The 23,933-nt window shown below is 35.2% G+C and overlaps 3 protein-coding genes across 3 annotated transcripts; all 3 read left to right on the forward strand.

Moving 5' to 3' along the window:
• Positions 1–2,479: 2,479 nt before the first annotated feature.
• Positions 2,480–3,325, forward strand: LOC114733332 (uncharacterized). Its single transcript, XM_028920776.1, has 2 exons — positions 2,480–2,556; positions 2,678–3,325. Exons 1-2 carry the CDS (start codon positions 2,554–2,556, stop codon positions 2,996–2,998), a joined length of 324 nt encoding a protein of 107 aa, XP_028776609.1. The 5' UTR covers positions 2,480–2,553; the 3' UTR covers positions 2,999–3,325.
• A 3,362-nt stretch (positions 3,326–6,687) lies between these two features.
• On the forward strand, positions 6,688–10,484 carry LOC114733331 (aspartyl protease family protein 1). Its single transcript, XM_028920775.1, has 10 exons — positions 6,688–7,295; positions 7,517–7,652; positions 8,269–8,504; positions 8,647–8,871; positions 8,990–9,125; positions 9,213–9,286; positions 9,387–9,486; positions 9,582–9,639; positions 9,934–10,005; positions 10,122–10,484. Exons 1-10 carry the CDS (start codon positions 6,988–6,990, stop codon positions 10,343–10,345), a joined length of 1,569 nt encoding a protein of 522 aa, XP_028776608.1. The 5' UTR covers positions 6,688–6,987; the 3' UTR covers positions 10,346–10,484.
• Positions 10,485–13,081: 2,597 nt separating this feature from the next.
• Positions 13,082–18,593, forward strand: LOC114733328 (aspartyl protease family protein 1). Its single transcript, XM_028920773.1, has 10 exons — positions 13,082–13,530; positions 15,093–15,234; positions 15,586–15,821; positions 16,074–16,298; positions 16,653–16,788; positions 16,869–16,954; positions 17,032–17,125; positions 17,535–17,604; positions 17,814–17,885; positions 17,995–18,593. The coding sequence occupies exons 1-10, from the start codon at positions 13,082–13,084 to the stop codon at positions 18,231–18,233; spliced, it is 1,749 nt and encodes a 582-aa protein (XP_028776606.1). The 3' UTR covers positions 18,234–18,593.
• Positions 18,594–23,933: the final 5,340 nt, after the last annotated feature.

Below are 23,933 nucleotides of genomic sequence, written 5' to 3' on the forward strand. Positions count from 1 at the left end.
TAAAAAAGACTATAAGGTGGAACTAGGGCTAGAAATCTAACACACCGTTTTTATGGTTTAAAATTAAAGTTTTTAACTTATATTTTTTAAATAATGAACTCATTATTTAAGAATGAGTTTAGGTGCTCATTGGTAATAATCACAAAATCTGAATTGCCTTAAAATTGGATAGTTTATATTTAATATTATCTTACTTTAAATTTTTAATTTTTTTATTTTAATTCATATAAAATTAAGGAAATTTTGATTAAAAAATACCTGCTTAATTAGAAATTTTATTCGTCAAAAATTAAAACTATATGAATTTGACTGGTTGCAACTATTTTGAATGGATGCTTATGTGCAATCTATGTGAAAAAAATGAATTTGTTATCCAAAAATATAAATTAAAAGCTTTAAATATAGATAACCGAAGTTAGATTTAGATGGTTTCAATTTCGGCACAAGTTGGCCAAAGAGGGAAAAAAAAAAGAAGGGCATGACTATAAATGATGGGGACCATGCGTGGGCCATATATGTCCATTTTTCCACGGAATGAGCAGGCATCTAATCTTGTTATGTGTAACTTTCATGATATTATTTCTCATCTAAAACTGCTCATTAATTACATAAATGGTTATTAAATATTTTTCTAATCTGATTTATAAGTCACTTTCAATATATTTTACACAGACTTAGAAAAACTTTAAACTTCATTAACTCTTATTTAAAATTCAACAACTTTTTAACTTTATCCCTATTTAATATACTCTTCTGGTCCTAAATATAAGATCCCTTTTGTAGTGTAATTTACAATACAAAAAGGGTATTATATTTAAGACTGGAAGAATACATTATACCTCATGTAAATAAAATCAATATAACAATAAATAAAGGGTAATTTTGTACATCCATATAAATAGAATTAAAAAAATATTTTTTTCTTTTTACTGTATAAATAAGATAAGAGGAGTATTACATCTGATTATGCTTTAATTCATCACCGCAAGATTTAGAGAAAATTACAGATTACATTTGTTGACATTATTGCGTATTTGCTTTATTATTATCTTTTTTGATACAATATTTAATCAATCATTCAATTCAATTGTATCATATAAATCACTTCCAATAAAGTATTTCATTAGGAAAAAACCTATATAAAGGTCATTAACTTTAGGGTTATCTTAAAAGTTGACTACTTTTTAATTTTATTCTTGTTTAATGTACAATGTATTTCTTAAAAACAAAATTTATGTAACAATAAATAAATGATAAAATTATTTATTTACGCGAAAATTTTGATTTATAAATGAGGAAAAATAAAAGTCAACTACCACGTCAATCAAGATTCTCACTCAGTTACTTCGAAAAGCTGGTTGCAAGTTTGCAACTTGCATACACACACACACTGTACTTTAGATGGAGGGGGTGATGAGACAATTTCCTTCCCTGGTTGACTTAAACAGTTCCTTTTTATGCTCATAAATAGCAAAATTCATCACTAATTATCCCCAGTCATGTCCCAGGCGGACATTTCACATGTATCGCCTGTCTATATGTACTTCTCAACAACTTGACAACTTCATCAGCATTTACTTCCAACTTCCAACTATATTGTGGTACCTCTCTCTCCATTTGTCTACTCATGGCACATCTCATTATTAATATAACTCAGTTTTTAAACTTTAATTAAATGCAACTCAATTTTTATGATTTTGGCGTGTTTATAAATCAGATTTTTAAACCTTCATTCAATGTAACTTAGTCTCTATATAATTTAAATCAATTAAAAATTTAGTTTCTGTATTGTAGAAAATTATATATTTTATGAAACTAGTGGATTAAAATTTTAAATGATCATAGGATTGGGTTACATTAAGTAAAAGTTTATGGGCTAAGTTAGAACAAGTTAAAATTTAAAGATTGAGTTATACCAAGTTAAAATTTAAAGATTGAGATACAAATGAGTTCATGAACTTTAAAAATCTGCACATTCAATCCATCATCATCAACTTGCTCTCCTATAAAAAATTATTATATACTTTTATATAATCCTACCTATAAGTTATTTCCAACATTGACTATTTTATAAGAATTAAAAAAAAATTTTAAATCTTATTAACTCTATATTAAAAGTCAATAACTTTTCAAGAGTACAGCATATACAATAATATTAGAAGTAAAATTATATATTTATATAATCAATTTAATGAGGTGATGAACTGTACTAAGGGTAGAAAAACTCTCTTTCTACTGAACGTACATTGAACTTAAATCCTCTCGGAGTTTCTCCTAGGAAACAGTTATTTGATAGGGTTATCAAGTCAAAGATCATAATGTCTCGATTTTATAGCTATTCATATATAGGAAGTGAGGAGTAAGCGCTGCTTTATTGTGCATGTGCAATGGAATAAAAACTCACCCTACTGTGCCACCTAACCCCACCAACGAGCAATTAATGTTAATATACACGTATTATATTGGTGAACTTCATTATATTTCAGTCACAGACAGAAACTGATATCTCACAGTTCCAAAACCTAGCCATTCTCTTGAAAAACTCCGGTGACTATGGTAAGTTTTGAGACCCTCTCGTATCGTACATATATCTCAAATATGCTGAATTTAGTAGTACTATAATTATTTCCTTCTGTACCTGATTTTTACTCACTCTCTTTCTTGTCTTGATGATAAGGCTATCCCGGTGATCATGGTGGCTCTCGTGATCGTGATGACTCCTCTTGTCGTCGGCCTTCTATGCACAGCTCACCTTATCTCGGCGGCCAAGCTTATCCACCGGAACCACCGTGATCATCGCGAGATCCTTCACCGACATCACGGGGTTGCTCACCCTATCGAGGCGGTGGAGATCATTCAGGAGCATGGGGGCGATGCTCAGCCTCAGCCTTTGCAGGTGGTGGAGGTAGTACACCGGCTGCACTGGGGCCATCACTTGATGAACATAACGGAGATGATTCACCAGCAACCCATGTTGTGGCTCACAGGTTCAAACTAAGGCAACCCCTAATGAGAAGAGAGCGAAGAATTGTTAAGACATATGTATACATATGGGGCGTTGCCACGCGTGATGAGAGCTAGCAAAAGTTGTGAAGCAGCATATATATATATATATATATATATATATATATATGTATAGTGGGATTAACATATCTGAGTTTGCACTTAGCTAGGTATGTGATTTATTAATGCTCGATTGCTCGTGAATGACTTTGTGCGCGCGTGTGATCGCGTCTTCCAGGCCAGACTTTAAGTGTGCCTGATGAGGGAGAACGTAATTGTATATATTTTCTGAAAGTTTTATAGAGTAAAATAAAGTTTTAAAGGATAGATTCACGTTACAGCATGTCCATCACGTATGCACTGTTCAATAAAATCATACCAACTCATTCATTTAGTTCTTTGGTCTCATGGTCTCTCTCTCCTCTGATCTCTCTCTCAATCATACCACATCCACACAACTTAAAGTCAAATACTAGCTCTGGTCCTAATTATAAGACCTTATTTATATATTATAAATAAGATCTTATAATTAGAATTGGAGGTAATACTTTTTTTATTTGTTAAGAGTATTTCGAGAAAAAACATATTAGTTATTCTTACCTTAACATTTCATAAAATGTTTTATAGATTAAAATATAAAAACTTAGCAAATATACCTTATGATGGTAAAGGGATGGATTAAAATAGAAGATTTACACATACGGTTTCACGTAATTAAGTTGAGAATTAAAGTAAAAAAAATGTTTATAATTGAAATTTACAAGTTTTTTTTAATGATAAGACCATAAAACCTAGCACTACTCTGAATCTGCTCGATGGCCCAAAAAGAGCCTAAATCGGCCCAATCGAGAACAGTATCAACTTGGGTTGGGCCAAGTCGTGAATAAGAAAATTGGGCCGCATTATGAGGCAAGGCAAATATTTGACCTAGTCTCTCCTCCAAACACCCCTGTGATTCTGCTTGTGAAATTCACAGATCTTGTAGTCAATAATGGTTATCCAAACACCCTTGGAAATTTGACACGCATGCATGTAAACGATTACGAGTATTTATTAATAGAAAATTATTTTTTTGGTATTTATATTTCAATTTGGTTTATAATTTTATCTTTGCAGTTTAAGAACTCAAAATTATAAAAAAGAAAAAACATGTTGAAATGAGAAAAGGGAAGTTGGAATGGAGTAATGGATGAAATAAATATAGGGAAAACACGAGAAATGGAGAAGAATAAGGAAATGAGTGCCACATGGTCGTCAAAGAGAAAAGCTATATCCACTCTCAGCCAAGAAAATTACACATCACTCTCTTCTTCTTCCCCACTTGAAACTTGAACATGCCCCTCTTATATAAATCAACTTCTGATCTCTAATGAATATCCATCGGTGTGTGGCTAATAAATTGATTAGAGATCGAGCTTTTTCTTTAGCCTATTGTAAACTAGCTAGCAAGGTATATACACATACATACATATATATACATATACACACACGTACGAGAGAAATATAACATGCATCGTCAAGCTGTCAAAAGCAATCTCTGTGGTTCAAGTACAGAGAAAGAAGAGCTTGGATCAAAAGGATATGAATGTGATAAACCCCTCTGCCCTAAACCCAGAAAGCTTTCTCCTGCAATTCCTGAGTTCCTCAAACCCCTCAGATGCACCACACACAGGTTTGTTCCTTCTCATTTCAATCAACTAGGTTTTTATTTTTTTTTGGGCCGTGGATATAGATTACACAATTCAAATTCAGATAGTAAAAAGGGAAAAGATAGGCACAAGGTCAATATGCAAGCAATATTGTTCATAAGTGTGAAACTGCAATCAAAAGTATAATTTTTCTGGCTTCTTTTAACTACTTGATGGTTACTCACATATCTTAGCACTGAGATTTGTCTTTCATAATTCTTCAGTGGGTATGATTCTGATTTTGTCTTCTTTCTTTACCAGCCAGGCAAATGCCAAGACAGAAAGTGGAGTTCTTAACATGATCTCAGAAAAGGTTCTTGTTTAGATTAGATTAGATTAATCATCAAAATGATCATCAATTATATATCCTAAAAGAATTTAATGAACATAAGAAAACAGGGGAATTATTTATGGATATAATAAAATGAAAATCCATATATGTTTCTGCAGAATTCAAATGAAAAGGAATTACTGTGCAGTACAGGATGCTTACCTTCTTGTTACTCAGGCTCCCCACCACGCAGAACAGAAAACCCATTGATTCATGACGTTGAGTTTCTTCATCAAATGGACATTATCTCATCATTTTCACGCACCAAACTCTCTGATAAATATGCATTTACCTCTGCCTGATCTCCAACTAAGATCTGATATTCTCGAAAGTGGCGGAAACTGATCAGCTGTCAATATATCAATATAAAATCTATAACCAGTTGTATTATTTACATTAAGCCATGAAAAATATGGCTCATTCTCATACTTTGTGCAGTAGATAAGGATCCACCGGAGTTGTTTTAAGGAAGAAGAACACACTTGCAAAGGATATACCAATTGAGAGGGATCAAGATATGTTTTTTTTTTAAATATTTTTGTAGAGAATAATAATTAGCATATTATTCGAGTGCTGATATGTATATACCGTGAGCTGAGTAGAGTTTGAATGTATTTTTGTGTAGAATAATTTTTCTCATCATGAGCCAATTGTTATCCTCATCAAGATCAATGAATGGGTGTATTAAAAGAATAAAAGTATTCTTTTTTTTTTTCTTTTTAAATAGAATCTACCCCTGCAAATATTTCCAGGGAAACAAATCATTGTTTGATTATCACCAGTAGGGTAACAATGGCAAATTGTCTGCCGGGAAGGTTTTTAAGGCAGGATAACTTCAGCCCTATATGTCCCAGGACTTGTAAATTTAGATGCACCTATATTTACAGTCTCACAGTCTTTTACTATTTACCAAATCCCATTTTTATTTTGACTAGGACGCGCAGGACAACAAAAACACTGCAGAGAGTATTATCTCCATTCATTTTGATATATAAATATACAATTTTAATTCATTTTATTTTCTAAACTTATGATATTTTGCCTAATACACCCTTATTAATTGCAAATATTAAGAGAATTTTCAATCAAGATACATTTTTAATGTTGAAAATTTACTTAATTTTATTATCTATAATCATGTTGTAAAATTTAAAATAATTAATTTCCTTACCATGTATACGGTAAGTATTAAAAAAAAAAAAACAGACCCAATGTTTGTATACCATTTACTTTGTATACCATTTATATGGTAAGTACAAGTTTATACCAATCTGTATATTTGTGATTTGTGGTCCAAAACGAGGTTTCACTTCCGAGAAAACCACGTTTTTGAACCCCAGGATGAAGGCAAACATAGGGTGTGTTTGAAATCACATCTGGACCTTCAAACTGACTTCTTTACTGGCAAAACGAGTTTTTTTTATTTGGGATGTGTTTGGAATCACATTTTTACAATCTGACTTCTGTGACTAAAACGGATTTATACAATAAGTTCAAAGAAGTTGCTTTTATCTAATCTGATTTTTGTAAAAGTGAGATTAAAAAAAAAATTACTTCTCCACCGCTAATCCAAACACACCCATAGCCTAGCCTGGACGGGAATGCCGCGTATCGATAAATCAAAAGGAATCCGGAAAAGACAACGGTAATGTAACCCTGATGCCCGCCAAGCCGCCGACCGTTATCAACTGTCAAAAAAGAAGCGTTGGGGTCCACGCACGTGTTCGCGTTGAAGATACCTGCCTACGCAACGCTAGCTTGACTCCTCACTGTTCTTCACGGTGGAGCACTTAAAAGATCTTACGCCCGCTCACTCTCAAGATCCCAAGATCCTCTCTTTTTGTGCGAAATCCTCATACGCCAAACCCTAATTCTCTTTAGTTGAACTTAATTCGCGTTCTCTTCCAAGATCTATGGTCTCGATTTCGGTCATTTTGCCGTTTTGGCTCTCTCATTGACGAAAAAATGATTATATTGGGTAGAACGATCCTTGTCTTGCTTTCATTTTGGAGCTTCTATGCTTGCTGCCATGCTCGCATCTTCACTTTCACGATGCACCACCGTTTCTCCGAGCCTGTCAAGAAGTGGTCGGAGACCAGCGCTGGAAAGCTCTCTCCGGAGGATGGCTGGCCTGAGAAGGGGACTTTAGAGTACTACGCGAAGCTGGCTAATCGCGATCGTTTCTTCCGTGGCCGCAAACTTTCCGATAAAGATGACGCGGCCTTGGCATTCTCTGATGGCAACTCCACGTTTCAAATCAGCTCGCTGGGATTGTATGTTTCTTTTCTTTTCTTTTCTTCTTCTTCTTTTTTTTTTAATGCTATTTGCATATATATATATATATATATATATATATAGAGAGAGAGAGAGAGAGAGAGAGAGAGTCTCATTATTAATCTAATTCTGTTCCCTTGAATAAGTCCTTGTTCTTGGAAGTTTCCCCTTCATTTCTTTAACTTTCTCCTTTCTTTTGCTTGTCTGGAGACTCGTACAGTCTGCATTATACGACTGTTCAACTGGGCACACCAGGAGTGAAGTTTATGGTCGCTCTTGATACAGGAAGCGACCTGTTCTGGGTACCATGTGACTGTACCAGATGTGCAGCAGCTGATAGCGCTGCTCTTGCTTCAGTATGTTCCCTTCTCATTACTAAGATTTGATTATATTGTAGTAGACCGCTAGAAATTCCGGATATTTGCAAAGAAGTAATCTGATCTATTGCTCATTCTTCTCCCCGCCCCTTTGGCTGTTGGTGTTATTTTGGATCCTTTGTCAACAATGTTTGACTCCTTACACCTCATACCTTGTGACAAGCATGTAAAACTAATAATGTGCTCTGCAAAACGTAGGATTTTTGTTCTTTCATAATGAAGAAGTGATCGGACTACAAAGTTAATATTATAAAATTTTCTGTCTGCATTGTCTGATTATTCTTGCTTCCATGTATGTTGCCTTTGTCTTGTCTGCCAGATATTTATTAATCACCAGAGCGCCAATGAAAGGATAACCAAATCCAGTGCTGAATTCCTGAATCATGGAAATTTTCCAACAAATTTGATAACTAGAATAAGCGCTTATCTTTTAAAGTCCTCCCATTTGGTTTCGATCAGAAAAATATTATAGAAGTTTTCCTTGCCTATGAAAAATATATGAATTAGAAGAGGAGATGCATTTATTTTTGGCAAAAAAGACAGTGCAATTTGCAGCCTTGGCTTGGTTCTTGAAAATGAAATATTGCTGTGGCAGGATTTTGACCTTAGTGTATACAATCCTAATGGATCTTCAACGAGCAAAAAGGTCACTTGTAAGAACAGTTTGTGTATGCTCCGTAATCAGTGCCTTGGGACTTTCAGCAACTGCCCCTATATGGTCTCTTATGTCTCTGCTGAAACTTCCACATCTGGAATACTTGTGGAGGATGTTCTGCATTTGATGAAAGAAGATAGTCATAATGAGCTTGTGGAGGCATACATCATATTTGGGTCAGTCTCATTGTACCATTACCGAACTGATTTCGACAATGTTCATACATCAGTCTAGTACTTTTAGCTTTCTGGCTTTTGTTTCCTTTTTCTTTTCTTCACTCACTTACCCGTATTGAGATAAAATGTAATACATTTGCAGCTGTGGACAAGTTCAAAGTGGATCATTCTTAGATGTTGCCGCTCCCAATGGTTTATTTGGGCTTGGCATGGAGAAAATATCAGTTCCTAGCATGTTATCCAGAGAAGGTCTTACAGCAGATTCATTCTCAATGTGTTTTGGACATGATGGCATTGGAAGGTTGAGTTTTGGGGACAAGGGTAGCCCTGATCAAAAAGAGACCCCATTTAATTTGAACCCATCACAGTAAGTGGTAATTCCCTTGTTACTTGCTGCTGCTGATTTCAGAAATAGAAGTAATATTGCTTCTTCTGACAAATGCTTGTGAAAAATATTGAGTCTTATGCTTGTACATGTCTCACAGCCCTACCTATAATATCACAGTCACTCAAGTCCAAGTAGGAAAAACTCTAATTGACGTGGAATTTACTGCTCTTTTTGATTCTGGTACATCTTTTACGTACTTGGTTGATCCAACCTACACAAGGCTTTCTAAGAGTGTAAGCACTGAAAAAAGGTCAATTCTGTTTACATATGGCTTTAATATTATTTGATACTGTACCTCACCAACATTGTTATTTTTGCAGTTTCATTCTCAGATAGGAGATAGAAGGCGTCCACCCGATTCAAGGATTCCTTTTGAATTTTGTTATGATATGAGGTCATGCAGTCATTCCAACTTACATATATGTGGATATGTTGTTTGTGTGTGTGTGTTTTGATATAACCTCTGAAATCAAACCATTCTTACTTTTGGACAGTTCTGATGCAAATACAAACTCGACACCTAGCATGGGTTTGACTATGAGAGGAGGAAGTCACTTTGCCGTTTATGATCCAATAATCGTTATCTCTACTCAGGTGTTTATTAAATCTATGCACTTCTTTACTATGAGCGTGCCTTTAAGCTTAGGATAAAACTAAAGTTGCATCTTCGCTTCCTAATTATTTTGCAGAGTGAGCTTGTATATTGCCTAGCAGTTGTCAAGAGTACTGAACTAAATATAATCGGGCGTAAGTTGTTTTTCTTTTTGCCTTTTTTCGTTCCCTCTTTTTGCTTCTTAGATCATATAGAATTAGTATGCCATGAAGTTCAAGTAAATTGAGTAACTTGTGAAGACCACTCACACGAGATCGAAGTGACAAAACATGGGACTTGTCCTTGCTTGCCCTGCATACCAATAACTGAGTGTTGATTAGTTAAGTCAGTGTATTATTGCCAATTTATTACAATGTAAAATATATGCTGATTCCCTTGAGTCTTTCTCCATAATTTGATCCCTCACTTCGTTTTGATGCTTATTGCAGAAAACTTCATGACGGGCTACCGAGTTGTATTTGACCGAGAAAAGCTCATATTGGGCTGGAAGAAATTTAATTGTAAGTGTCATTCTTCTTCTCACGCTGACTGTGGTCTGTGGTCTATCCAGAAGATAGCGAAAAAATTATTAGGTTGTAGAGTGGGATTAATCTTCATATGTTGATGCCATTAACAGGTTATGACGTTGAAGATGAAGTTCCAGCGAAGCCACACTCAAATAATGTGCCTCCTGCTGTAGCGGCAGGGCTTGGCAACCACTCTGCGCCAAAATCAACCACAAAGACCCGAACCCATTCTCAGTGGTCAAGGGCATCGTCATCACCTTCGCACTACACTCGTACCTCACTTCTGACTTGCTTTGGATTTCTTACTTTTTTTTTTTGGTTACATATTCTGTGATCATTCATTTGTTTGATCCATTTGAGGTTCACGGTAAATTTGTAAAAATCATTAGTTCAATGCACCAACTACTTAAATAACAGAGTAAGGTTAGTTTGCATTGTAGTGTCCCCCTTATGACCATTCATCGGTTTGATCCCTTGGAGGTTTACGCCTTACGGCGAGAATCATATTGTTATCGGGGCAAAAACAAAGGAGAATTTAAAATAAAAAAAAATCATTAGTACTTATTAACACCATAACATTAGGAATAATAATGAAGGGCTCAAACAAGCTATTTCTGTTGACGACCTGTTAAACTTTTGCTTCCCTTTTGGTTTCATAGATACCATACCAGGTATGATAGCAGGATTTAATTGAAATAACATAAAATCTGATATTTTTAAATTCTTCGGATTTAGTTAAAGATGCAAAGAGAATGTTTGTTACGCAGGGGGCTACGTCTCTTTTGAGTTGATCCCAATGCTATGTTTGGTACGAGATTTTCGGAGGAGAGGAAAAGGAAGTTGTTCCCCTCCTCTTGTTTGACTAGTGTAATTTTTTAGGAGGGGAGGGGCTCTCCTCTCCTCCCTTCATTTGGTTAAGATATTTTTTAAAGAGGGGAGGGGTTTTTCTTCCCTCCCTTTCCCTTCTAGCCTCCCCTCCAAAAGTGGGGTTTTTTGGAGGGGAGGTGAGAGATAATATTTTAATTCCTTATATACCCTTTCGATTTGTTAATCTCTAATCAATCGTAAACATTTCTGTATAAGAGAGTCCTTTTAAGTATCTAACAAGAGGTTATTAAGATAATTGTCTCCAAAATTAGTGAGCATTTGTAAAAAAAAATTTTTCTCTTTTAATTCTAAGAAGCCGTTGGTATTTTCTTTCACCTTCAAAGTCTTTTCTCTTATTGAAATCTATTACTTGTGACTTTTTATCTTGATATTCTATAAGTGTGTGACTGTGTCTTGTAAATCAAAATTGGTGAATTGTATTATATATTTATAATTATATCTTAAAATAAAAAAATGAGAAAATTCATTTAAATTTTATGAGGTTAAAATAGTCAATTTTTTATTAGAACAAAATAAGGTATTATTAAAATTGCTCCCTCCCCTCCCTTCTAATCAATTCAAACAGGAGATCATTAAAATCCCCTCCCTCCCCTCCCCTCCCCTCCTCTTTGTAGCTACCCTCCCCTTGATTAAAATCCCTCCCCTCTTCTTCCTTTCGTCGAACCAAACACAACGTAAAGCTCGCTCTTAATAGGCCCCTTCCCGGCCTCTTGTTTACGGAATTTTTTATTTAGTATTAATGTGAAACCAAAGCCTCTGGATCTTTGACATGGAATGGGGTCGTTGAATTAATAAATGTTTGGATGACTTGAGTCAATCCGAAAACAACTAGTTTATTTTTTTTTCCTAATATAAAAAAAAAGGGATGCATGCTTATGTCACAGAATGCGTGTTGAAATGTATCGGTTTCTCGTACGCTTGAGGCTTGAGTTAAAATGACGACTTTGATTTTATTAGAGGTAATTTTAGAAAGCTGTAATAATTTTTTTGTATTAAATTAATTTTACTTATTTTTTTCATTCTAAAAAATCATTAAAAAGTACTGCAGTTTAGTTAGGAGACACATGGCTGGATACAATCAATGGCCCAAAAAAACGAGAAATTTGAATTGAACACGCTAATACTGATTATACAAAAACATCGTGACAGATTCAGAGTTTCGTTTGGCAACAAAGCAAAATTGAGTAAGATCCTACCACCAAACAGTCATATGATTTGGAAAAGACAGATTAGAACCAGATTTCAAAAGGCGCATGAGCCTCCTCTCTCACATTGCCATGCATGAATGTGAAAATAAAGTTAGAGGGGAGAACATAAATGTAAGAACACTGATATCGTACAGTTATTGGTTGTTTACTTAAGGGCGTCTGCGTTCGCGTACACGGCTTGGGAGGCTGAGGATCAACAAGTTGACTTTATGGAAGGAACAAGCACTTCATTTGCATTGTATGGCGAAGTTGAGCTTCGGCCTCGCCTTTTTATTCCAAAAACAATAATTTTTTAAAAATAAATTTTGATCTTTTATCCCAATTTTTTTTTTTGGTTCTCGATAGATATTGACGGAGAACAACTAAATTAATTGAAGGATTAGAATGGATTCCATTGGATTTTTCAGTCAAAATGGAGAGAGAATCTATATTTAAAAATTGGTCTTTCTAATTTTTTAGTACTTTTGAATAAACAACTTCTGTAATAAATGCAAGTGTCACTCGCAGAGATTTTCTTCACGCCACGCATACCAAAAATTGGCCGCTTCCACTGGTTGGGCCCACCAGCAGCCTCATCACGTCTCTTATTCCGTCCTCCACGTCACTCGTCCTCCTCCATCATCTCCGCTGTGTCTGCTGCTCTGGTCTCACTTCGTCTCTGAACTACGTCGTTTGGTTGGTGCGCGGCAGACAGCGCGGGTCCTACAAGATTGTGTTACTGCTGTTTGCTCGGCTTCGTCGTTTTTTGTTATTTGTCTCTAAAAACTAAAAAGTTGGGTGTGGCGTTTTGGGTCATCTGTTTTATCAGTGATGTATTGCGGGTCCGTAGTTTTGCTGATTTGCATGCTGGGTGTAGTACTATTCTGAATCTGATGGCCCAACAAATGCACTCTGCACGCACCGTACCAAAAAATGTTACCCTTAAATGTTTGGTCCTCCTTGGCGCGTGCAGGTTTTGACTCTTCCCCCGGACAATGACGGCCTGCGAAATTTCTCTCTTTCTCACAGTCTCTCTCTCATTCTTTAATTCTCGTCTTCCAGACGACCATAATAAGCTTACTCACTTCTTTCTACCTCCTAACTTACATCATTTCGGCACATTTCCTTCAACAATTTCACTTATTCATGGCTTCGCCGTTCAGTTCTGCCGTGGATTGCTCCTGTTCGTGGTACTGTTTAGTTTGGGTTGTCGAAGCTGTTATGGATTCCGGACTGTCGAGTTCGCCATGCATCACCGGTATTCGGATCCCGTTAAGGGAATTCTGGGCATTCACGACCTACCTGCCAGAGGAAGTCGAGAGTACTATGTGGCTATGTCTCACAGAGACCGCCTTGTCCGAGGTCGTGGACTCGCCGGTGCGGATCCAACCGCTCTGACGTTTGCCGCCGGCAACGATACTCATCGGATTTCCTCCTTGGGATTGTGCGACTTCTCCTACTAACTCAATCACTCCATTTTATGATTCATTTTTCATTATATTAGAGAGAATTTGGCTTAATTTGGTTACAACTTTTGCTATACAGAATTGAGGATATTATCCTTACAAAAGTTTGCGTGATTTTTAAAAGGGAAAATCCCAAAAAGGTCCTTGAAATATGAGAAATGTCAGATTGGGTTCTTAAATTTCGAAAATAACAGAATGGGTCATTGACCCAATCTGTCATTTGTAAAATTTAGACGAATTGACAATTTTGCCCTCATTTATTCATTCACTGAAATGATTCAAGGAATCACTATAAGAGTTTAGGTGTTACCTAGATTCGTGTAGTGAATAACTACTCACTTTTTGATAGTCAGGTATCTTGTTATTAACTACAACTAATTCTGTAATCACTAGAACAATGTAAGCATTACCTAGATTTGTATAGAGAATAACTATTCATTTTTTCATAGTCAGGTATCTTATTATTGTCAGGTACCTTATTATTAACCACAACGAATCTTGTAATCACTAGAACAGTATAAGCGTTACCTAGATTTGTTTAGAGAATAACTACTCACTTTTGCTCAGGGACAAAATTGTCAATTCACTTGAATTTCACAAATGACAGATTGGATCAATGACCCATTTTGTCATTTTCGAAATTTAAAGACCCAATTTGGGATTTGGTATATTCCAAGGGCTTTTTCTGGAATTTTTTCTTTTTAAAAATACAAAATAAATTTATGATATATGTTAACTGAATGCTCCTCTAGTCCTGTTTATATTTACAGGACACAGAGAAGTTTTTTTTTTAAGTAAATTTTTAGTGTAAATATACTATTTTATCTTTTATTTATTATAGTATAGGTAATTATCTCTTTTAAAAAATGTATATATTAATTATTGGTAAAATTAAAAAATTATTATATTTTAATAGAGAATTAATGTATTTTAAAGTTTTTTTTGGTCTGTGTGAAATATACTAAAAGTGTTTTATAAATAGGACCAGAAGAGTATAATGATTATTTTCTTTAAGAAAAAAAATTAAGATGAGTCACTCTATTTAATTTTTTTTTTAATGTCTGTGTAGGAAAGGTTCATGTAATTTTAACAAAAGTCAAGAAATATTATTTTTGTTTATTATGATTTCAAATTTCCCGCATTTAATTCGTAAGCAGAAATTTGTTGGAAAATCCAAGTCTTACATGTAATTTATAGGGGGGAATGCTTTCGGCCCCCTTTTATTAAGGATTCTTACATATTTCAAAAGGATAGGAGACTCAACTGGCACTACCCGATCTTCTTCCCTCCGTCCCTAAACTGAATCTTAAGAAATTTTGAAATTAAAAAAATAAAAGGAATCACCTTTTTTTGTTCACCGAATATAATTCGACTGGAAAATGGCTCCCCACTAAAACATGTTGCGGTAAACATTTTACAGGAAATAATGCATCATGTAGTAGTATATCAGAAGAGACACGTTTGTTTTTCCAGAAAGTTACTTCTTGCAAATCATGTAATCCGCATAAGTAATGGTTTATGCCTGTTTTGTGGAATTCAGTTTGCATTACGCCAATGTTTCTGTTGGGACACCGCCTGTATGGTTTCTTGTGGCATTAGACACTGGCAGCAACTTGTTCTGGTTGCCATGCAATTGTACCAAAATGGATTGCGTGCATGCCTTGGAGACGCCAAGAGGACAGGTATATATATCTTTAATCAATTTCTAAAATTCTTGACAAGTTGCACTGATTATAATAAGACTTGTGGCTTCGTGCATTGCCTGAAACCCCCAAGATCTAATTAGTGTTGTTGCATCTTATCTTATTCGCTTCAGATTTTCATGTTTTTTCACTTGTAAATACATATTATATACTTGAATATCATTTGCTGTCTTCACGGTCACACAAATTCACACTTGAATTTTTCATTGCAACATGTCTTCCCTGCTGCTCTAGATTCAGGTTTGTACAAGTATAGAGGCATAATCAGTTATGAGAGGTATCTAAAAATGTCCTTTAGACGCTAATTTCTTTGATTCTTGCATTTTACAGAGACTGAAACTTAACATCTACGATCCTCATGCATCCTCAACAAGCAAGAATGTTCCATGTAACAGCGCCATATGCAGGCATAAGAAACAATGTCCTTCATCTAACAGCAGTTGTCCATATCAAGTTCGCTATCTTACAAGTAACACATCATCAACTGGACTCCTAGTGGAAGATATCTTGCACTTAATTACAGATGATGATCAGGCCAAAGAAGTCGAGGCACGTATTAATTTTGGGTAAATAACTTTCCAAGACATTATTGAAATTGGGACGATTTTTTACCATGGAAGTCACGCACAGTCATGGAGATCACAGTTGGAGATCACAGTTTTTTAAGATGATATGAAAAGTGATTTTTTTCCAATGTTATGTCATGCGTAGTCATGGAAATCACAGTTTTTTAAGATGATATGAAAAGTTATTTTGGTTGCAATGGCTTGTGTTTGATTCTTGCTCGTTGGAGCTGCTTGTGGTTCAATTTGTTGCAGGTGTGGTAAAGTTCAAACAGGTTCCTTCTTGACTGGCGCAGCACCAAACGGTTTGTTTGGGCTTGGTATAGAGAATATATCAGTTCCAAGCATACTAGCTAAAGAAGGGCTCACATCAAATTCCTTCTCTATGTGTTTTGGGCAAGATGGTGTTGGAAGAATAAGATTTGGAGATAATGGCAGCCAAGACCAAAGGAAAACACCAATCAACATTGGAACATTGCAGTAAGTGGTCATTCTTTTCAATGATTTCAAACTGGATTGATCATTAAATCAATGGAGGCATTTGTTCTAGATTAAACTCTTTCTCTGAAGAGATTTTTAAGACATATTCTCTTGTACTGATCAATGCATTTGAGATTTTAATTTCACAGTGCTTTTAAAAAGGTTGAACTTAATTGTTAAGATGAGCTTCTATCTCTTCCTTCCAACTGAATTAATCTCTTTAGCTATCTTGATATATTAGAAGATGCCACTCACATTGTATGCAGAGGACATCATCGAAACTTGAAAATCGTTCATCTATTTTTTAGTTTTCACGCTAATTATACCCATTTTCCTTGGCAACTAATTTGTCAGTCCAAGTTACAACACGAGTATCACTCAAATTATTGTTGGAACAAAAGCAACGGACTCCAAGTTCAATGCAATTTTTGACTCTGGAACTTCATTTACACACCTGAACGATCCTGCTTATACAAACATTACAAGCAGTGTAAGTAATCCATGTTCACGTTTTTTGTGGCATCATCTCGTTTCTTTTGTTGAGTCGTTAAACTTCTTGTTAACTTGCAGTTCAATTCCATGGTCAAAGGAAAACGTCATCAATTTGATTCTGATCATGAAATTCCCTTTGAATATTGTTATGAAAACACAACGAGGTTGGTTTATCTTCAGATACTCTTCAGTTCAAATTTTCATTTTTCTAACATTTTCCTGACATTTGCGTGATCTGCAGCAATCAGACCAGTTTTGAACCTCCCTCCTTGAGTTTGAAAATGAAGGGGGGAGACGATTATTATGTTATTGATCCACTTGTTTATATTATTGAGGTAAGGAAGATCTGACTAGCACGTTATACCAAGAATTGTTTATACACATTCTTTGTTAAGTTAAAGTAACAGAGGAGAAACTTACCATACGGTGCATAAAAAATCCTACATATAACAAAGTTTGTACAAAGCCGCACGATCACAAGTTGTAAGCAACGCAATTTTACGCTGGGTTCCCTGATATATTTAAAAATTAGACACATTTTATGATGTCCAAAATCCAAACCAGACACATCATACATTATAGAACCCACCTAATATTCAACTAAAATAGACATGTCAATAGTTTTCACCTTTGAAACGCTCAATTTAAAATGTTTTTATTGGTTATTTGTACAAGCACCTGACGCGTTTTTATATGATGTATCATCTCCCTTCTCAGTCTCCTAATTCTTCTTGTTGTCTCCAGGGTGATGAAACTTTTAGCACTGTGATTTGCCTTGGCATCGTGAAAAGTGATGACGTGAATATCATAGGACGTGAGTATCTGATTGATGATCATGAAAATTTTCATTCAGTTCATATTATCATGGCTTTTAAAACGACAGCATCTCTAGACACGACATCAATGTTTTCCCAGAAACAGTCATTGCTAAAAGCATTAGTGCTTGATGGATAGCAGACATAAATGCCAGTCAACAGTTTTCACTTCAGATTGCTATATTCATCATACTTCATTATCATGCAGAGAATTTCATGACTGGCTACCATATAGTCTTTGATCGTGATAACATGATTCTGGGATGGAAGAATTCCAGCTGTGAGTATAGTTTGCCTCTTCTGCCACAAACCTTTGCATATATACGTATACCAATATGCATATATGTATGTATCAATAATTATACATTCCAATGAGATGTTTCCCTCAGGTTATGATGACAAGGTCTCAATTACATCGGCTGTGAACACCACCCATTCTCCCGCTGTTTCTCCTGTTGTTTCGCCTGCTGTTTCACCTTCTATTTCTCCTGCACGTCCTGCAAAACCTGAAGCCATGATTAACCAGTCTGAAAGTTCGACGCCGCAGCTAGCCAATCACCCATTCAGGATCAAACCTTTTGTGGCTACGTTTCTACTGGTTCTTTTTCCGGTATTTGCCATTTTCTAATCATTCTGATCGAATCCAAATCCTCTGAGTCGTAATTCAGCTAAAATGAGAAGAGAAGGAGAGCAAGCGGTGAAACTTGAGTTTGACATTTGAGTCTTTAGGTTCTGCCTCTCCATCCCTCGTTCTCATCTATATATATTGAAATCCATTTTTCTTTGATTTAAAATTAATTCAGAGAATGTTCTTCACATTCTTATATATTCAGTATTGTATTATTTGAAGTGTAGGGTAAAATACTATGGCTGGGTGAAAAAGAGAAGCCTCATGCTGTTGCTTCACAAAATTTTTCCCCATGTATGTAAAATAATGTAATTGGCATAGACATAAATCATATAGAAGATCCTATATTTTCCTATCGTCTCTTTCCCCACTTTTTTAGCTCCGAGATGTGGCGAAGGCCGTGATCTGCGTTTTTGCTGAACTATTCTTGTTCTGTGCTCTGATGCGTAAGATTAGTTGCAGTGATATGATGTATTCTTGGTTTTTGGGATTGAACCATGGTTGAAGAACTAACGCTTCCTTTCTCTTCACACATCTGAATTGAGATTGATCTGAATCCTGTCTACTTACTCATTCCTTTACCTCCAATCTAATAAGCCTACATTTACTTTTGTAAATAATGATTGATTTGAACCACTTTAAATGGAAAGTTTCCATCGTTTTTTTGGGTTGATTTTAGGGGATATTTAGATAAAAACCAAATCATGATTTTAAAGATGATTTTATAGTATATGAAGTAAATATATAAAGTAGTTTATCTTAATTTTTCAGATTTGGAGATATCCAGGCACTTTTTTTACTCTTTTGTCTCCATCTTAATTATTGATATAACCATATGTGAGAACTTGACATAAACCAATTTCTAAGTCTTTTTTCGTGTTCTGATGATAATTTTCTGGTTTGGTATTAAAAAAATAATAATAATTTGTGGTTACACGGCTTTTGAAAATTCAAAAACAAAACTTAGTGGAAGAAAAAGTCGAGTCAAATGAGTTTGTTAGCCGGTCATATAAGGTTTGCATGTGAAAAGCGAGAGATTCCTATCAAACCTTGTTCGTTCAAATTATTCTGATCATTTAAATTAAAATTAGATGTTCCAGATTTTATTCTTAAAATTTTAATCTCTTTATTTTGACAAACATAACATGTAAAATAAACATATTTTCTAATTGAAAAATGGTAAGCTTTAAATATGGATATTACTCATTTTTGAAATCCATGTTGAATTCAAACCTACCTCGTCAAGGTTAAGTCATATAGACAATGTGTCATTTATCAGTGTGCCTAAGTTTTTTTCCCCTTGGTCAAGGTCAACTTTTAAGGACACTTTGAATGAAAAATAATAACATAAAATAATTTAACTTTATAAATAAAAATCCCTATCATCTGAGTTGAAAAGGTAATAAATACCCTCATTATAATAAATGTTGATATTGATTATCTTAATTAATCAATTTTTGTACCATAGGAAGGAAATACTTCTCCTCTAGTACAGGCAAACGGGTTATGCGCTTAGTGGACCCATATCGGATAACTATTTCTCCTTGAAACACACACGAAGCTTCATTTGAGACATTGACAATTAAATGGGAAACGAAAATAACAATAAATAATATTAATAGAAAAGGCCTCAGTTGACTAAGTCATAACAAAGTTGAAGACTTGCAATTTAAGTTTGAGGTTCTGGCCACAAAAGAAATAACAACTTGGATAGCTCAACCTTAACCACCAAAGACATTCCTAGCTAACAAGAATCCAATACAGAAAATATAAAAGTTGATTTCGTTGGTTCTGATCTGTGACCTTCCAACTCATTCAAATAAAACACATGGATCTTAAACCCAAGGCCCCTATTTACTCAACTCCAAAATGTAGTGCCGTCCTAGAAAGATTCCAATATCTTATCGCTTCTCAAATCAGGACAATTCCATAAAGTAATCTCATATCCATTATTATGCTGCAACAGACGTGATACTACAAGCTTACCAGTCATCATTATCAAGTCCATCAGATTAAAAGTGTAGGCCGCGTAATGATCTCCCAAAACAAAAAGAACATCAATCATAATGACTCCTCAATTTATTTTAAGTCTTTGAGCGTTTGTGCCTTTTATATCAAATCTCATTACCTCAATGATTCAGATGCAATAATTCAAAAAAAAAAAAAAGATTCAAATGTCAAAACTCAAAAAGAAGGAAATTTCACCCCAAAAACAGAAGCTGAACGGTTCAAATTCCATCTAAATACTTATGAAGTTGGGGAGCATAAGAGGAGTACATAATCCAAATCAGACCATAATCTGGTTTTTCTGCGCCTCATTTTCTCTGTTCTCTATTATTGGGCCTCTTGTTGTGTCTAGATGAAGTCTGGGAGATTTAAACTTGATATTGGGAGAAAAAAATAATGATTGAGATGTCAAATCTAAACCGTTAAAATTGAGTAACAGAAAACAAGTAGAAAGTGAAGAGTGAAGATCCGAATTACTACAGTAACCATAATACGCCACGACCAACCAGAGTTTTTTCCCTCCGGCTTCCACATGTGTCTTCGCTTCCTGATTATTTTGCAGGGTGAACTTGCATATTGCCTAGCAGTTGTCAAGAGTACTGAACTAAATGTAATCGAGCGTAAGTTGTTTTTCTTTTTGCCTTTTTTTGTTCCCTCTTATTACTTCTTAGATCATATAGACTTAGCATGCCATGAAGTTGAAGTAAATTGAGTAACTTGTGAAGACCACTCACACGAGATCGAAGTGACAAAATGGGACTGTCCTTGCCCTGCATACCAATAACTGAGTGTTGATTAGTTAAATCAGTGAATTATTGCCAATTTATTACAATATACTCCTACAGTCCTTAATATAAGACCCATTTAACTAATTTGATTAAATTAAGTAAGTTAGGTAAGTTAGTTAATTATAAGAAAAGTGACACATTTTTCTTAAAACACCATAATCATTTTTCTTAATACCCTCTCTCCCTCTTCTACTTGATTATGGTTGAGGGAGTATCCATAGGATAATTTAGAGAAAATTAATAAATATGAGAAATGAGTCTTATATTTAGAACTAAAATCAACTCAAGAATTAGGTCATATATTAAGAACCGGATGAGTAAAATATATGCTGATTCTCTTGGGTCTTTCTCCATAATTTGATCCCTCACTTCGTTTTGATGCTTATTGCAGAAAACTTCATGACGGGCTGCCGAGTTGTTTTTGACCGAGAAAAGCTGATATTGGGCTGGAAGAAATTTAATTGCAAGTGTCATTCTTCTTCTCACAGTGACTGTGGCCTGTGGTCTATCCAGAAGATAGCGAAAAAAGAAGTGACTAGTGTATATATATATGAAGTGTTTCTCCAATTTATTAGGTTGTAGAGTGGGATTAATCTTCATATTTTGATGCCATTAACAGGTTATGACGTTGAAGATGAAGTTCCAGCGAAGCCACACTCAAATAATGTGCCTCCTGCTGTAGCGGCAGGGCTTGGCAACCACTCTGCGCCAAAATCAAACCACAAAGACCGAACCGATTCTCAGAGGTCAAGGGCATCGTCATCACCTTCGCACCACACTCGTACCTCACTTCTGACTTGCTTTGGATTTCTTACTTTCCTTTTTTGGTTACATATTCTGTGATCATTCATTTGTTTGATCCATTTGAGGTTCACGGTAAATTTGTAAAAATCATTAGTTCAATGCACCAACTACTTAAATAACAGAGTAAGGTTAGTTTGCATTGTAGTGTCCCCCTTATGACCATTCATCGGTTTGATCCCTTGGAGGTTTACGCCTTACGGTGAGAATCATATTGTTATCGGGGCAAAAACAAAGGAGAATTTAATAATAAAAAATCATTAGTACTTATTAACACCATAACATTAGGAATAATAATGAAGGGCTCAAACAAGCTATTTCTGTTGACGACCTGTTAAACTTTTGCTTCCCTTTTGGTTTCATAGATACCATACCAGGTATGATAGCAGGATTTAATTGAAATAACATAAAATCTGATATTTTTAAATTCTTCGGATTTAGTTAAAGATGCAAAGAGAATGTTTGTTACGCAGGGGGCCACGTGTCTTTTGAGTTGACCCTAAAGCTCGCTTCTTAATAGGCCCCTTCCCGGCCTTTTGTTTACGGAATTTTCTATTTAGTATTAATGTGAAACCAAAGCCTCTGGATCTTTGACATGGAATGGGGTCGTTGAATTAATAAAGTTTGGATGACTTGAGTCAATCCGAAAACGATTTAAACAAATAGTAGCAATAAATAATTAATCCAAACTGTGCAACTAGTTTTTTTCCCCTAATATTAAAAAAAGGGATGCATGCTTATGTCACAGTATACGTGTTGAAATGTATCGGTTTCTCGTACGCTTGAGCCTTGAGTTAAAATGATGACTTTGATTTTTGTTAGAGGTAATTTTAGAAAGCTGTAATAATTTTTTGTATTAAATTAATTTTACTTATTTTTTAATTCTAAAAAATAATTAAAAAGTACTGCAGTTTAGCTAGGAGACACATGGCTGGATACAATGAATGGCCCAAAAAAAAAAGGGGAAATTTGAATTGAACACGCTAATACTGATTATACAAAAACATCGTGACAGATTCAGAGTTTCGTTTGGCAACCAAGCAAACTTGAGTAAGATCTTACCACCAAACAGTCGTATGATTTGGAAAAGACAGATTGGTACCAGAGATCAAAAGGTGCATGAGCCTCCTCTCTCACATTGCCATGCATGAATGTGAAAATAAAGTTAGAGGGGAAAACATAAATGTAAGGACACTGATATAGTACAGTTATTGGTTGTTTACTTAAAGGAGTCTGCGTTACGGTACACGGCTTGGGAGGTCGAGGATCTCAACAAGTTGACTTTATGGAGGGAACACGCACGTCACTTGCATTCCACGGCGAAGCTGAGCTTAGGCCTCGCCTTTTATTCCAAAAATAATACTTCTCGACCCTATTATAAGATTCCATTTGACTTTTTATTTGATTCTAATTATAAGATCCCAATCCATTTTATCTCTTATATTTATGCATTTTTTCCAGATAATCCTTCTAATAATGATAGTTTTAGCAATATACTTAATTATAGGATATTTTAAGAATGATAACACTTATTTATTATAAATAACCAACTTAACTTACTTCCTTAATCTCCTCAAATAAGTCAATTGGGTCTTATAATTAGGACCGGAAGAGTAGTTTTTAAAATAAAATTTGATCTTTATCCCAATTTTTTTCTGTTCTCGATAGATATTGACGGAGAACAACTAAATAATTGAAGGATTAGAATGGATTCCATTGCATTTTTTTAGTTAAATCGAGAGAATCTCTATTTAAAAATTGGTTTCTAATTTTGAGTACGTTTGAATAAACAACTTCTGCAATAAGTACAATGGTCACTCCGCCACTCGCAGAGACTGTCTTCACGCCACGCATACCAAAATTGGCCACTTCAACTGGTGGGGGCCCACCAGCAGCCCTATCACGTCTCTTACTCTCGTTCTCCACGTCACTCGGCATCCGCCATCATCTCCGCTGTCTCCACGTCTCTGGTCTCCCTTCGTCTCTGAGCTACGTCGTTTGGTTCGTGCGCGGGTCCTACAAGGACTGTGTTCTGTTGTTTGCCCAGCTTCGTCGCTCCACACCGTCCACATTCTGGTGTCGCTTTCCTTGAAGTCCTCGTTGT

The sequence above is a fragment of the Neltuma alba genome, unplaced genomic scaffold (genome assembly GCF_004799145.2).
Source record: "Neltuma alba isolate B1F8T4 unplaced genomic scaffold, ASM479914v2 tig00012994_pilon, whole genome shotgun sequence".
NCBI lineage: Eukaryota > Viridiplantae > Streptophyta > Magnoliopsida > Fabales > Fabaceae > Neltuma > Neltuma alba.

What these genes read in the sequence shown, in the direction of transcription:
- LOC114733328 (XM_028920773.1), top strand. Translation starts at nt 13,082, where the DNA reads ATGACGGCCTGCGAAATTTCTCTCTTTCTCACAGTCTCTCTCTCATTC. An exon ending in ATACAAACATTACAAGCAGT is followed by an intron (nt 16,789 to 16,868) that starts GTAAGTAATCCA and finishes GTTAACTTGCAG; the next exon opens with TTCAATTCCATGGTCAAAGG. An exon ending in TGTTATGAAAACACAACGAG is followed by an intron (nt 16,955 to 17,031) that starts GTTGGTTTATCT and finishes CGTGATCTGCAG; the next exon opens with CAATCAGACCAGTTTTGAAC.
- LOC114733331 (XM_028920775.1), top strand. Translation starts at nt 6,988, where the DNA reads ATGATTATATTGGGTAGAACGATCCTTGTCTTGCTTTCATTTTGGAGC. An exon ending in GAGGCATACATCATATTTGG is followed by an intron (nt 8,505 to 8,646) that starts GTCAGTCTCATT and finishes ATACATTTGCAG; the next exon opens with CTGTGGACAAGTTCAAAGTG. An exon ending in GAATTTTGTTATGATATGAG is followed by an intron (nt 9,287 to 9,386) that starts GTCATGCAGTCA and finishes ACTTTTGGACAG; the next exon opens with TTCTGATGCAAATACAAACT.